The sequence below is a fragment of the Diplodia seriata genome (assembly GCF_021436955.1).
Source record: "Diplodia seriata strain FDS-637 chromosome Unknown scaffold_6, whole genome shotgun sequence".
NCBI lineage: Eukaryota > Fungi > Ascomycota > Dothideomycetes > Botryosphaeriales > Botryosphaeriaceae > Diplodia > Diplodia seriata.
The window spans coordinates 132759-147864 of record NW_027117313.1 but is presented as its reverse complement, the minus strand read 5'-3'; the positions used below and the strand labels follow the sequence as shown (position 1 = coordinate 147864).

Here is a 15106-nt window from a genome sequence, read left to right as displayed (position 1 = left end):
GGAGAGGAGGGAGGGAGGGAGGGAGGGCCGAGTGTTGTGCGGATCCAGGTCGAAGAAATGAGAGCCTTGTGCGCCGGCCTTCGCGGAAAACCTGCACACCACCGGGGAAGAGACAGGCGAGCTAGCCATCCAGCGCCGTGCCCGGCTGCTCGACGGGCACGGCATCGGCGCCGCCAAACGCGCACAGCGGGCACCCATGCGAGCTGCCCAGCGCCGTCCAGCGCTCCAGGCACCGGCGGCCGACGACGTGCTTCTCGCGCTCCGGCTGCTTGACGCAGCCGGGCACGCGGACGGCCAGCTCCCTCTCCTCCCACAGCGTGCGCCTCTCGAGGTCGGAGTTCTAGAAGGGATAAGTGCAGATTGTCGTGCGAAACGGTGGATGTTGGGGACGAGAAGAGACTTACGGCGCCGTCGTACGGCTGGCGGCAGAGCTGGCAGAACCGCTGCGACGGCGGCAGCCACGACGCCAGCGTCCGGCCCGCCGCGATCTCGGCCAGCGGGATGGTGCGCGGGCGCGGGCGCCGGATGGGGTCGGGCGGCGGCGGCGGCGGGCGGCGCGTCGGCGGGGGCGGCAGCGGCGACGACGATGAGGCCTCGGGGCCCGAAGCGCCCGAGGACCTCGGCGGAGGGGTGGAGGGAGCGGCGCTGGCGGGTTTGTGCGTCAGAGGAAATCTGGGGTTGGCTCGGCCGGAGTGAGGTGAGCTGGAACTTACGGCGAGGTGCTGCTGCTGCGGCGGCGGCGGTGGCGCAGCCGATCCATGGCCGTGGCGAACCAACGGCGCACGGGGGCGCGGGCGCGTGCGGAGGCGGAGGACGAGCCGGAGTCGGCGGGCGAGGCCATCTTCGTGGTGGTGTTTGGACGAAGGTGGGGCTGGGGTGGTGAAGGTTGGCTTGGTGGTTGAGATCTTATGCTACCATTTGCTGCGCTAGTCCAGTTTCGGACGCGCTCTTGCTACTGTTTCAAGCTGCGTGCAATGGCGAGACTCATGAGGGCGTGCTCACAATGCACCGAGATTGATCACTCAATTGGGACACGACAGCGCCTGCACAGCATTTGGAGCCAAGCATCTACGCTGCTCAGTGAGCTACACGCCTTTCATTGGTGGATAGCGCTGGCTTGCAGCAGTTATGAGCTAAGCGCTACGTGGAAAAGCAGCCGTCCTTTGTGCTGCTTGCCCGGCTCGTAAGCGGTCAAAGACAATGAGATCGTGCAGCCGATGGCGCTTGGCAATGAACAAAGCAATGCAACGAGTAGTGAAGGCCTTCGCGCGATTGAGACAATGAAATGTGTCGTTTGGCCATCTGAAACCGGCGAATTCCCTCCATGACGGTGTCTTAAATGGCTCTGGAAGCCTTTGCCATTCTCTGCTTCTTCTGCACTCTTACCATCTCAGAGTCCTCTTAATATCCAAGGAGGAAAACTCGGCTGCTGTCCACCTGCTACAAAGTCCTCATGGAAGAAGAACACAGCAGTTCTCCCTCGGAGGGAGCACCCACTTACACCGGCCTAGGATACTCGTCGTTGGATGTATATGGAACGGCGCAGCGGGACGAGTCGGTCCAATCAGAGCATTCCGGAAGCTCCGGAAGCGTCGACCAGATCAACAGAGATGAAGAGGAGATCTCTCAGGAGCTGCAGCAAACCATAGAGTCGCCGGTGAGTACCGACGAGCAGGAGGCAAACGGACATCGGAGAATCCCCCCACCCGACAGCTGGCGCCCAGGGAAACGCAGAAGAACGTACGAGTCAGTGAGTTCTTCCGAAGAAAGTCGGATGGCAAGTGAAGAGTTACGGGATGTTCGCAAAGAGGTCCTCGAAAACCAGGTCCGCTTCGACGAACTGAAAGAGGAGACTCGGGTTCTGGCCCAGGAACACAGGGAGCTGGGAGAAGACCTGATCGAAAGTCGCCGGAGAAGCAATCAGGCTGTTCAAGAGATGATTAATGAGAGCGTTCGATGGCGATGGAAGCAACAGCTCGCCCGGGTCCGTCAGATTAATGCAACATTGGATGACATACAGGTCGGGACCACCGACCGGCACCATCTCTCCGTCTGTTTGGAAAGGGCAAAGATGTTCGAGATTCCGTTTGAGAAGCAAATCACGACGTTGATTGAAGAATTGAAGACGCGGGCAGACCTCCACAAACGGCGGGACAAGGCGTATGAGGGGTTTCTGGAAGCTCTCGAGGAGCAGAATGTCAAGGGAGACTTCTACCGGAATTTGGATACTGTCGTAGCGCTAAGGAGAACGGCAATTGGAGAAAGAAGAGCTTCGGTGCAGCCGCGTTTCGTCGACCTGGACGAGCTCTCGGACGTCAGCTCACTTGGACAGGATCTGGACCGGGGAATCACTCACGAGTGGACTTCGACTCGCCCGGACCAAGGCGTTTGGCGCCAGAACTATGACCAGGCCAGATTCCTTGCCATGAAGAATCTGCTTTATCTTCATGACTCCTATTTTTCCGTCTACCCAGCGCTTGAGGAGCTGCTTTCGCACGTAGTGCACGCGGCCGACGACAGTATCTGGAACGCCGACATGAGGAAAACGCCCAGAAACCCCCGAGGAAAAGAGAACGCTTTTCTCCAGAGTGTTAATTTCTATACAACCTCTTTCGTCAGCGCGGTTCGCCGAGATTGGCTGGTCGACATTCGCAAACGGGATACGCATCCAATCTTCCAAGACACACCGATGTCGAGCTTCGGCCCTGTGGAATACCAACACATCACCAAGATATGGAACTTCAACCAGACTTTGCTCGACACGGTGGCCCAAATCATGGAAGAGTACCTTCCGGTCTTTGGTGACCGCATTCTTGCCGGCGAACGTTGGTTCGTGATTGCCGAACGGCTGCCCCCAGAGCACTTCCCTGACAATGACGCGACGAGGCTAGCGCTGAAGGAGCTTGCTTACATGGAAGACTTGGCCTTGGATCTCGCTCTGTGGTTCGAGATGCTCAGGCACTCATGCCTCGGCGAATATACCCGCGGCGACGTACGGCAGCTCACCACCGACCGCTTGCGAGTCCACTTCAAGGAACTGAGGGCCTTCCACAAAGATGGAAGAGAGTCGATGTGGCGCATGATCGGGGACGAGCTCCGGGATCTCGAGAAAGGGCCGCAAGACCTCGGCCATGATTCAATCCGCTCTGCAAAGGGTTGGAGATACCTCATGAGCTCGTCAACGGGAGACACACGTGAGGAAATCATGGACTTCAGCCCAACGACCAAAAGATGCATTACAAAGTACGAGATGCACATCAAAATGGAGCTCCGGCTCACACAAGTCATCATCGAGTTTGACAAATACCTGACAGCCTTGGACGGCGAGCTGCAGAGCCTCGAGATTGACCGCAGGATCTGGTTGACCTACGAGATCTACGAAAACAAGGCCCGGACGTTTAAGCTCGAAACACTGAAAATGAGTCGCAGGCTGATAGATCTCTGGGGGGAATACGTCAACGCGATGGAGTACGTGGACCCTGCGTCTTACGCTTTTAAAGGCCTCGTGGAAGCTCGGGATTGGTGTGCGCTTGAAAACGAATTCCTACTGAACGCGGAGGCAGTAGTAGTGGACGGGGTCAGTATCAACATGCCTCGTCGCCTCGTCGCATTCATCCATCAACTGAAGAAGTGGGAGAAGATAGATGCGCTGATCAGGGGACTCGACGGCCACTGGGACCCGGCGTTCTTGGGCTCCGAGGCAGAACCTAAAGCGATCAACGTCAGCCTGCCTCACCTCGACGTTCGCTTCACGGACCATATCGAAGGATTCGCGGCGTTGAGGAAGTTGCTGAAGTTCGAGATGTCCCCGCGTGGCGTGAAGACTCAGAAGGAGGGGGATATGCGGCGGCACACTTTGCGGCTGCAGGAACAGCGCCGCAGGGAACCGCCTTATCCAAAGCGTTCCAAGGGCAAGGGCATTGGCTTGTATCTCGCGGGTATTGAGAATGACGAAGACAGCATGCCTAGAAGTCTGTTTTTCCCGAAGGCTGAGAATCCTGACACGGAACAGGAAGAAGAATGAGGGAATCGGGAAAACTGTTGGTTGACGCGCATGGAGTGCTTTTTGACACTGGCTACTTTAACTTGTTTTAATCTATTGCGTCATTCTTCCGACATCATGGCTAGAGCAATGAGTGCCACAGCGGACGACAAGGAAATAGTGAAATCCTACATGCGATGGGTAGCTGAATACAAGGTCGTGATGTATATATACGCATTTAAAATGTACACGTACGTCCGGAGCTTGTATTCAGCTACCCATGGAATATTTTTTTCTACGGCAGATGCGGGTGGTGGCCAAAGCGTCTTAGTGAGCATGTGCCCGCGTTGCGTGTGGTCATCACACGCGCTCGCCTTTCCGCTCCTCCGCACCCTCAACACCATCGCCCGCCACTACCGCTCGTCAACTGTCGACACCATGGAGTCCGATCCGCCTCCCGACCCCAAGCATCTTGGATACAAATCAGTTTCCCAGGCGGAGCAACACCTGCTTGTGCGCTACAAGAAGTGGAACTCGGCCGTTGTGCAGTACGAGACGGAGGCTCACCGTCTCGCTCGACGTTATCAGGACCTCCCAAAGTTTCGAGAGGGCATAAATGAAGTTCTTCGGAGACTTGCGCTCCCATGGAGTCGCGGAAATTTCGCCCAAATCTATAAACACTTCAGGATGCAACCCACGGTATACCCGGACGATCTGGTAAAGTTCATCGATGGACCCCAAAAGCCTTGGAGTTATCTCTGGCACTTCCACAAAGATGTCAGAGACGCGAATATCATCACTCTGAGGGGGACTGATGAAGATCACATCATAGCCGTCCTCGAGATCTGTGTGGAACAAAGGATATCCTGGACCAACCAGGACCTTGCTCTTGACGTTGCCATCCGCCAGCTTCCTCCCGCGTCGCGCGTCGATATCGACGTTTCCATCCTCAAATGCAACTACCAGCTCTTCCTCGTCGCCATTACGAATTCATTTCCGATTCCAGAAGATGAGTTCGAGTACCATTTGCGCCGCTACCATGCCCTCAGAGTCGTCGAATCACTCATCAAGCTCATCATCGGGTACTACAAGGAGGAAGACGACCTGGATCATTCCTGCATCCCGTGGCCGTGTCGGCATTGGGTCTGGGTCATGTACAACGTCATCATGCGATTTCTGTACCACGCCAGGACGTTCAACCCCGCCAATCACCTGAAAGACCGCACACTCTACGGATGGACAATTGGCATCCTCTGGAAGTGGATCAGTGTCTGCCTCAGAGTGCGCGCCACACTCGTGACTTTGAGAGACGAAAATCCCTTCCAACCGGGAAGCGCTGATTTCGAATGGAGAATCGAGATAGTCGAGGCTATCATGCACCACATACTGGACGATTCTATGCTTGAAAACAATACCCACCCATATCCTTTCGATTACATGATTAGTGAGTGCGAAGGACTGGACATATCGCCTGTTCTTACATGGAATGTACTCGAGAAGATCCAGGAAATGAAGAAGATTGGCAAAGCGGCGGAGATCCTGCGCGCACTGCCTCATTCAACAGATCGAACATTCCTGGGGTTGGATGATGAGCCGGGAGACAAGGACGAGATTGCTCAGTTGTACGACAAGATGAGGCGGTTTGTCGACCTGAGGGAGTATGCGTTCTGCGAGAAGCATGGCTGCATTGGAGACTGGTAGTAGTTATGGGCTGGATCACCTGCCATGGCAGTACTGAAACGTCTCGTAGTCTGAATGAGAACTTTGATGTGCCTATATAAAATCTGATTTGTGTGGCTGAGACCGAGTGTCTCTCGCGGAGTGAACGGGCAACACCAGCTTCAAAGATTGTCTCTATATAGTGTACCGTTGCGTGTACGGTGCGCCGTGAGGCTAACACCCACTGTGTTATTCTGGAATCGCGCCTACCCGGGTGTTGGACATAGTTTGCAGTCACTGACGAATTCGCGCTTGTATATCTACCCGCTCACCTTCTCCTCTACCTGACAACTACCTTCCTCCACACCACCAAAACGCACACAAGCCAGTCGTGGACGATTCCGCAACACCCCAACGCTGTCCAACACGGCAGCGTCCAACACGACAACCAGTGCCGCCTCTACCCCCACACCCATCATGTCCTTCTCCACCAACCCGGCCCCGGCCCCTGGAAGGACCAACATCGACCTCGGTCCCTACCAAACCGCCATGAACGACCTCCTCACCCTCTCCATCAGCCAGCGCGAGGAGCTCTACCACCACCTCCTGGCCTGGTACGACGACATCCACGCCCGCCTCCTCAGCACCGTCGGCGACACCCCAACCACGACGCAGCTCTCCCAGCAACGCCCGACACCTCGCACCACCTACGCGCCGGCACCTTCGCCCCGCGCCCCCAACTCCGACGGCGAGTTCTCCTCATCATCCTCGTCCTCCTCCGACTCCGCCACCCCCCCCTCGCCCACCATCACCCACCCCTCCCCCTCCCCCGGCACGATCGCCACCGCCCTCATCGCCTCCCTCACCGGCGGCGGCCCCAACACCACCACCCCAGCCTCCACGCGCGCCGCAACCACCATCGCCGCCCTCACCCCCCTCGCGCTGTTCGACCTCGCCCAGCCCCGCGACATGGCCGTCGTCAGCATCAAAACGCACCTGGACATGCTCTCCACCTACCCAACCTGGCTCGACGCCGGCGCAATGATCGTGTTCGCGACGCTGGCCGAGCAGCTGGCTTCGCTGTGCGCCCGCGCCTCTTCCTTCCTCGCCTCCACCGACACCGCCGACGCCGACGCCGACGCCGCCGACCCGACCGAGGACCCTATGGCGACGCGCGCCCTGGCGATCTTATCCGCCCTGGCGCAGAGCGTGCGCGACTTGGCAACCGCGATCCGCCCGCCCCCCGCACGCATGGACGTCGCCGCCGCCCCGGCGCCCGACGGCCCCGACGGTGGGGACGGGTGGTGGCGCGCGCACCCCGCCGCGCTGCTGGTGTGGCGCGCGCGCATCCGCGGCATGCGGGCGTACCGCGCGTGGAAAGAGGGGAAGCGCGACATGGCGTTGCTGCGGGCGCTACAGGCGCAGGTCGGCGCCGTAGGGGACGCGCGGGCCAGGCAGGCGCTGGTGCAGGCGCTGGACGGCGGCACGGCGGAGGTGTCGGCGTTGGAGCGGCTGAGGGCGGCGATGGCGGTGGCGATCAGGTGGGGCGAGGGGGAGAGGTTGTCGCCGTATCTGAATGCGGTGGTGAGGCATCATACCGCGCTTGTGAATGATCGGAGGCAGTGTGGGGAGGTGGAGGTGGCGTTTAAGGTGAGGGATTTGGGGGCGGGGGCGGGTAAGACTGGGGACGAGCTGGGCAGGACGTTTGGGGCGTCGGTTGGGACGGTTAGGGCGCAGATGGGGGAGGTTGAGGGGATCGTGGAGGTGCTGAGGTGGGCTAATAAGCGCGAGTTTCGCAGGATGGTCGAGAACCACGATCTCGCCGATGCGAGGGATGTTCTGCGCAGCTGCTGGCCCGATGTCGACGACTTCAACCACTGGCAAACCCGCAGCAAGGTCTATCACTGCTTCGCCGTGTACTACCTGTCGTCCAAGGTCGTTACGCTGGAGCGCCACTTCGACAAAGACGTCCCGTACGTCATCAAGTCCTTGACGAAGCCCGCAAGTGTGCAGCTGGCCCGCTTGTTCTGCTGGGGCGCTTACTACTTCCGCGCCGCCCGTATGCTCGAGCATGAGCCCGGCTGTGCCCTGACCGCCCTCTCCTGGATGTGTGCGCTGATCCCGGCCTGGTACTCGATCCACTCGGACATGACAGCCATGGTCAACATGTGGAAGGAGAAGAAGTCCCATGACATTATGATCGAGGCCATCAGGGCGCACCGGTCGACTGAGGATATGGATGCAGATATGCAGGCTGACTTGGCTGAGCTCAAGAAGATCCGGATCAAGCTGGAGAACTTGATGCATGTTACTGACGTGCTGATTGGCTTGCCGCCGTCCCGCGACGGGTCGCTGTTTGAGCCTGCCTTCAAGGACCAGTCGGGCGACAAGGGTGACATCAGCGTTCGCAGGGGATATGAGGAGATGCGGAGGATGGTTGTTTTCCCTCAGGATGAAGGCATTTTGCAGGGTGGAAACGTGGAGATTTCCAGCGAGAGGATCAAGTACTGGGCCATGTAATGCTTGGGACGGAAACTCGGATTGATTTGATGATGGAGCACTAGCTTGACTTGGTAGGAACGGTCCTTGGGTACGGATTTGGCTATTTGATAGATTTGGAGGAAATAAAACTCATTAAACCCATTCTTCTCCCTTGAGTGTCTGTGTTGACCGCTGCTTGAGATATGTCCTCTCCCGCAAGCCATCAGCCCTGTTCGATACACCAACAACAGTTATCTGGCTTGCAAACTCTATGATCATCCATTCCCTCAGCTTCTCCCCAATTTCCTCGTCCCAGCCCTGGGTCTGCACGACGGCCCAGCCGCCATCCCACACGCTCTTGTTAAACTTGACCAACGTGCACAAGTTCTCGAACGCCTAATCATACGGTAGGCTCTGCGAACCCTTACTCATTAAGTCTATCAATATGACATCCGCATCCAGCATGCCTGGAGCGCAAAGCCAGCCACCCGTGGCGACACGCAGTACCATGAGTTTGTGCATGAGCTCGAAGAACCCATCTTTCGTGCTGTCCGGCACATCGCCTCAATCATCCTTCGGTATTAGATACTCAATCATCACCGAGCCTTGTCACACTCCTGCAATGCCTCCACGAACAACACGCTCGTCTCCTACCAGCACTCCGACGTACCATGCCAGCATAGGTAGTCCTCAGCGAGAGCGGCGAGGATGTCCTTAATAATGGCGCTCACGTCTGCCCACCAGCCCACCGACGCGTGGCGCGCGGCCGGAGTACTAACAGCGGCGCCCCATGGAACGAGCTGCATTTACAGCGGCCAAGAGCGCCTCAGCGTGGGAAGTGGACGACCAGGTCAGCCAGGCGTTTCGCGTCCTCGGATTGCATGGCTGCACCTGCGCCGTCGGCCAGCATGTGTGCATGGAGGACGTGGATGACTTCTTTTAGTGGCTGCTGGGTTTTCCGCGGCGAACAGGAGGGGGGATGACGTCGTATTAGCCGGTTGGCTTGATCGACGGCGGCGGCGGCGGGTTGGTCAAGGGCGGCGCGGGACCGCGGTCGGGGGCGGCCATGGAGGTGGTGGACCACTTCGGAGACTCTGGTGGAGGCTGTGGCGTCGGTGTTGTCCGTTTGCTCTCGTTTGTTGAATGTGTGGACGAGGACGCACTCGGTGTCTTGATTGTGGAGATGGCTGAGATAGCTCAAGTGGGTCCACTCGCGCCGGTGGTCCTCAGTCACAACGCCGAAGATGTCCTTGATGATGCCGCGCACTTACATCGCTATCGAACTTCGCACGTTAGCCCATCTTGGCGCCACAGAACGAGTACTAGCACCGCTGAGGAGAACACACATGCATGAGATCATTGATGGAAATTCAATGTAGCTACAGCCCGCCCGCGCCTATAGCAGCACACCGATGCTCAAGCTGACTCCAGCAATCAGTACCTCTAGACAACAGGCGCGAAGACCCCCTCCCCACACTCGTCATCCTCCTCCAGTGGCATCTCCGCCAGCCCCCGCGCACGCATCCTTTCATTATGGCGAACCTTCCAGTCGCCCTGCCTCCATCCAGAACGCTCTTATCGAACGGGACGATCTCATGCAGCGCCTCCATCGCCAGCGCCTCCTTGCTAAACCTGTCACACGCCTGCTCCATCTCCCTAACGACGAAGTCCGCCGGCAGCACATCCAGATCGACGCAATCCGAGCGCCCGAGATACATAATCGTAGCATCTCTTAGCAGGTGCAGCCTGTCGATGAGCTCGACGCCGTGCTCTCCAGCAGCCCATGCTCTTGCCCCGCCAGCAGCCTCTCCACCTTGTTGTAGTCCTTAGGGCCCTGCAAGCGTCCACGTAGTTCAGCGTCCGCTCCACCTCGTTGACGTTGATTAGGCCCTTCTGGCGCTCGAAGAAGGCCACGGCGTGCGCCGCGGCCGCATCCTCGGCGGCCTCTGCGTCGGCGTCGGCGCCGGCGGCGTCACCAGGGCGCGTGCCGTTCAGGCTGGCCTCGGCCTGCATGTTGGAAATCGGCGCCAGGGCGTTGAACGCGGCCGCCGTGCCGGTGATGGTCTCCGTGCTTGCATCGCGGCCCGAAAGAACCCGCGGCCCGGTGACTCTCCTGGGTTTCCGCCTAGGTCTCCCCCGGCCTGGAGAGGTATAGCTCGGGCTTCAGGAGGTGTGCCGGGTGGGTCGAGTTCCTGACCGATTCCTCGTATATTTTGGCGAGGAGGCCGCCGTGCCGGGGATCTTCGTGGCTTTATCCGTGACGCGGCCGTACATGGTGCCAAACCGACCGTTAAGCACGCGCAGCATCTGTTCCGACACGTCGTAATCCTTGGCCGAGGTATTGGCGCGCTAGGCTTCGGCGATGGTAAGAAGGCCGGGGAAAGCCTTGTCAGGGCCGGTGAGGCCAACGGTCTCCTCCGCCGATTCGCCAGCCGCCTGCTCGTCCTACGCCTGCGTTGTGCGCCGCGATCAGGCCGAGGATGGCTTCGAGAGGCTGCTGGGTGGCGGCGGTTAAGAGTAGGGGGATGGCGGCGAAGAAGGCGGTGGCGTCGGCGTCGTCGTCGGAGGGCGTGGTGGTGGGCCAGAGGGTGCGGAGGATGGGGCCGAAGGCGGGCGTGCCGTTGAGGGCGGTGCGGTCGCTGGCTTGGTCGCGGCCGGTCGCGGTGGTGTGGAGGATGGACTCGATGTTGTGTATGAGGAGTTTGAACAGGTGGTCGAGGTGCGTCTTTTCGTGGAAACGGATCCGCGCCGCGACGCCGCCCATGCGCTGCTGCTGCGCCCAGAGCAAGCCGATGATAGCGAAGGCGTTGACGTTGCGGTCGCTGTCAGTGGTGGCGGTTGGGTTCATCTATCGCCTGTGGAATTGGCACGGCTTCGACTTGATGAAGGTAGAGCACCCGGATCTGGGCTTCGCCAGGGAGTTCCTGGAACCTGCGCAGACGGGCGGCGCCTTCCTCGGTGGCCATCACATTCTCGGCATCTGGTGCCTGCCATACTGACTCCGCGCCGTGGTCAAACTCCTGCTCGGGTGAGTCAGAAGTGTTGTCTTCGGCCATTTCTTCATCCTCGTTGGATGCAGTGTCGTCTTCCTGGTTGGCGGCCGGCCTGTGTCTGTTGCGCTTCTGTGCCGTGAGAGGTAGCGGGCTGCGTCGAGGCGGCGACAGAACGTCATTATCATAAGAAACCGTGTAGCCAGACCACACCAGAACTGGGACCGAGAGCCAGGAAACTTGGTGTTGAGGTGAAACCGCTGACCGCTTAACGGTACTTGTTGCCGGGCTGCTTCTTGCCGCCCTTGGCCTTCTTGCCCTTGTTCTTGCCGTCCGTGCGGACACCGCTAGGCTGGAGCTACGGGCATATACAAAATGATTATTTATAAAAGTGATAAAGAATTATAGTAAGATTTAAACAAAGAGGAAGAGAGTTTAGAGCGCACTGCTAGAGCTCGAGCTTGTAGTAGCGCTCGCCCTTCTTGCGATACGAACACTTCCCTTGTGATTTGCCAACTGCAGGAAGGTTTCTGTCATCAGCAGCAACGAGATACTTGAAAGTCACAGAGCCATCCGTCAAGACAGCCACGGGTGTCCAGGCCGGCACAGAACCCCAAGCAACCTCCCGCCGATCCGATCAGTACCTGTATACAACAGGCGCGAACTCGGCGAAACCAGCATCACCATCCACGAGCGGCAAGACCAGATGGCCCAAGCCCAAGTGCCTCAACAAGTCGTTATGGTGCTCCTTCCAGTTCTCAGACTTCAACACCGCCTTGCCACCATCAAGCACGCTGCGGTCAAACGAGACCATCCCATGCAGCCACTCGACCGCCTCCTGCTCGCGATCCTCGCCGCGCGGCTTGACATCGCACACAGCCAAGCCCTCCCACGGCGGCAGCACAGCCGGATCGACGCGATCCTCGCGGCTGAGGTAGTGACCGGTCGCAGCGCGCAGAACGCGCAGCCTCTCAGCGAGCTCGAAAAATCCTTCCTTCATCGCCAGCTCCACGTAGCCGCTGTTCTCGCTCGCCAGCTCCTTCTCGATCTCGACATAGTCCCTGTCGGGCTGCTCGATCGCATCGACGAGGGACCGCACTTCACTGCCGTAGGGCTGCGGCAGCGAGTCCAGCAACGCCCCGAGCAGCCGCCGCGCGGATGCGCTCCAGGCCATCCAGGCGGCGTGCAGGCCAAAGTGCCAGCAGTGCCGCGAGAGGAGGCGGGCGGCGGAGAGGCGGTCGCGCGGCGCCAGCTCCGCGTGCGTTAGGTATAAGAAGCGCACGTGGAGGTTCGCCAGCAGCCGCGCGTCGCTGGAGCTGATGACGGTGCCGGCGCTGTCGGCCTCGCTGTGCAGGTGGAGGAGGGCGAGGGTGTCTTCCAATGGCTTCTGCAGTGCTGCGTCTGAGAGCGCCGCGAGGATTTCGTAGTCGGCGTCGTTTTGGTGGGCTGATGCGGTTGGGGAGAGGAGCGGGGCGAGCACGCTGCCGAAGTCCGGGGCGCCGTAGTGGTGCTCGAGGTTGTGTGCGGGAAGGCGGCCCTCGAGGTCGGAGATGGAGACTAGCTGGCTTCTGCGTGTGGCGGAGAATGTGAGGATGGTGGTGATGTCGACGATGTGGAGATTGCGGAGGTATTTCAGGTGGGTTCGCTCGTGTATCCTGATGCGCATCGAGACGTCGACGATGCGGCGCTGCTGGGCCAGGAGCATGTCGGCGCTGTCGAGGATGGGCTTCTGGACGTTGGCAGCGGTGGCAACGTCACGAGCACGCTCCAGGTCGGCGCCATATCCGGAGGCGGGGATGCCTGCCAGGATCAGAGTCTTTGCACGAGGGTGGCGGCAAGACTGGTCCACCAGCGCCCTGAACTCCCGCACCGCCTGGTGGTGGTATTTGCTGAACACTGACAGGTCTCCGACCAGGTGGTTTCGCCGCATCGCTCTGTTGTAGATGTGGAAAACCGGCCTCATCCTATCTACCGGCTTTGACAGAAAGCCACCGAGGTTCTCCAGACCTTGAGACAGGCAGCTGGTGGCACGCTGCAGCTTTGCGAGGCTCTCCTTGGCCTCCCACACCATTCCAACCACAAAGGCTCGGTCCTGAACGGCTAAAGGCCAGGTGCGCATGTCCGAGAGCATTTCCCGACGAAGGTTATTGAACTGCTGGCTATCGTGGCCATTCTCCAGCTCACGCAACAACCGAGCCCGCTCTGAGCGGGCGCCGCTAGGTCCCAGGTCCTTAATCTCGTGCACAAGCAGTAACCTACTCGCGCTGAAGTATCTTACCAGGTTCTTTTCCATGTCGATGACTTTCTCCATTGCCTGGCAGGCCAATTCACCGGGCGATCCGATCTGCCAGTTCTCCCAGTCGGCAATTTTATAGAGCAGCGAGAAACCAGGCCGACCGTGGGTGCCCAAGGTGCACTTGAAAAATGCACCGAGTAGCATTGATGGCGGGTGGCATGTCTCAGGATCGTCCCAAGTAGGCGATCGGACGCCGCAGTCGAGTATCTTTTGAACAACCTCTTCATCCGACAATTCCGCTTCGTACCAGTCGCTTACGAACTGGAGTGACCCTCTGATGGTTGGGTCATCGCTGTAGTTGGTTAATGACATGAACATGCCCTCCATGAACTCGTTGTGAACTTTCTGGTACTCCTTTAGTGAAAGCCTCATGGCACTGGTGCTGCTGAACAGCTTCCTTTCATTGTTTATCAGGTCATCTGCCGTGTCCATCTCATCCGGCGGGCCATCGACAGGCTCGGGGTCAAGCGGTGCGTGATGCCTGTCATACCGGTTCAGGCCTTGCAAATCCTCATTGTTGCGGTTGTATGATGTGGCATTGTCCTGGATGTCACGCAGGACGCGGTTGATATAGGGGTTGTTCAGGTCGGCAGCTGCACGGGCGGCCTGGTACACCTTCTTGAAGTCCCTCGGGTTATCGGACACCAAGCGAAGGACTCGGCGGCCTGTCTCTTGCTGCTGGGGTGGAAGCGACTGAATCAGGACGTTGAGGAGCAGCCACTGGTTGAACAGGTTCTCATTGACCTGTTCGAGCATTAGGCGCAGAGCCACCGTGTGCGTCTGCCGTGCTTGAATTGGGCTCTCCTGAAGTTGCAGACGCTGTTCGGTGGCAACCTCATCGATTGCCTGTGGGATTGGCACTCCTTCTACCTGGTGGAGGTAGATGACACGAACTTGAGCCTCTCCAGGAAGACGCTGGAAAGTAAGTAGCCGCTGTGCTCCTTCCTCTGTGTACGTCTCATCTCGAGGATCTGGCGGCTGCCACCCTGCCTCGGAGCCGCTGTCAGACTCCTGCTCGCTGTTGAGGTCGCGCGAGTCTGGATTGAGGCTGTCGTCACGTTGCTCGGCGTCTTCTTCGTCGCTTTCTAGAACTAGAAGATCATCGCTGGTGATAGTGCGGTGGGGAAGGTTGGTGGCTTGTTGGTGCCTATTGCGCCTTGATGTCAGCCCCTGCTCTTCATCGGATGCGTGAGGGTTGACATACGTGAGCTCATTGGTGTACTCTGTCGAATCCAGCTCTGACCCGGTCGAGCTGAAAACGCTCCCGAATGATATGGAGCGACCACGCGGCATGGTGGTTTCCCGAACTGAGAACCGTCAGCTAATGGTTCAAGTTATGTTGGTGGCGGTTGTGGTACTTACGGTGGAAGTTGAGAGTGTATGTGTGGGAGTTGTGGGTATGTCGGTGCGCTTTGGGTATGCAGGAGGTTGCCAGTCCAGCCGACACGTCGCGCGTTGAAAAGGTCGCGGGTGGAGATCAAGGGTTGAGTGTCGTGAAGAGAGCAGGATGAGCCGGTGACTGCGAATTGTCAGTGATTGGCTCGCCCTTGTTCGCGGCTATCTTTGAGGCTTACAGGGTATACTGCGTACGTAGTGAGGGTTTGGTGTGGTGACAGGGTTTGCGTGGGCGAGGTGATGCGACTTGGAGACGACGAGGGTTGATCGCAGCGGTTGAGTGTATGGAGAGGAAGGAGATGG

The 15106-nt window shown here is 58.9% G+C and overlaps 4 protein-coding genes across 4 annotated transcripts; 3 read left to right on the top strand and 1 right to left on the bottom strand.

Annotated features, from left to right (window-relative positions):
* Nucleotides 1–1453: 1453 nt before the first annotated feature.
* SLS55_005974 (uncharacterized protein) lies at nt 1454–4024 on the top strand (the record flags this gene model as incomplete). The annotated part of the gene is made up of 1 exon (XM_066777415.1): nt 1454–4024. The coding sequence occupies one exon, from the start codon at nt 1454–1456 to the stop codon at nt 4022–4024; it is 2571 nt and encodes an 856-aa protein (XP_066631510.1).
* A 396-nt stretch (nt 4025–4420) lies between these two features.
* On the top strand, nt 4421–5683 carry SLS55_005973 (uncharacterized protein; the record flags this gene model as incomplete). Its single annotated transcript, XM_066777414.1, has 1 exon — nt 4421–5683. The coding sequence occupies one exon, from the start codon at nt 4421–4423 to the stop codon at nt 5681–5683; it is 1263 nt and encodes a 420-aa protein (XP_066631509.1).
* A 435-nt stretch (nt 5684–6118) lies between these two features.
* SLS55_005972 (uncharacterized protein) lies at nt 6119–8161 on the top strand (the record flags this gene model as incomplete). The annotated part of the gene is made up of 1 exon (XM_066777413.1): nt 6119–8161. One exon carries the CDS (start codon nt 6119–6121, stop codon nt 8159–8161), a length of 2043 nt encoding a protein of 680 aa, XP_066631508.1.
* A 2786-nt stretch (nt 8162–10947) lies between these two features.
* Nucleotides 10948–14701, bottom strand: SLS55_005971 (uncharacterized protein; the record flags this gene model as incomplete). Its single annotated transcript, XM_066777412.1, has 3 exons — nt 10948–11266; nt 11391–11459; nt 11757–14701. The coding sequence occupies 3 exons, from the start codon at nt 14699–14701 to the stop codon at nt 10948–10950; spliced, it is 3333 nt and encodes a 1110-aa protein (XP_066631507.1).
* Between the last annotated feature and the right edge of the window lie 405 nt (nt 14702–15106).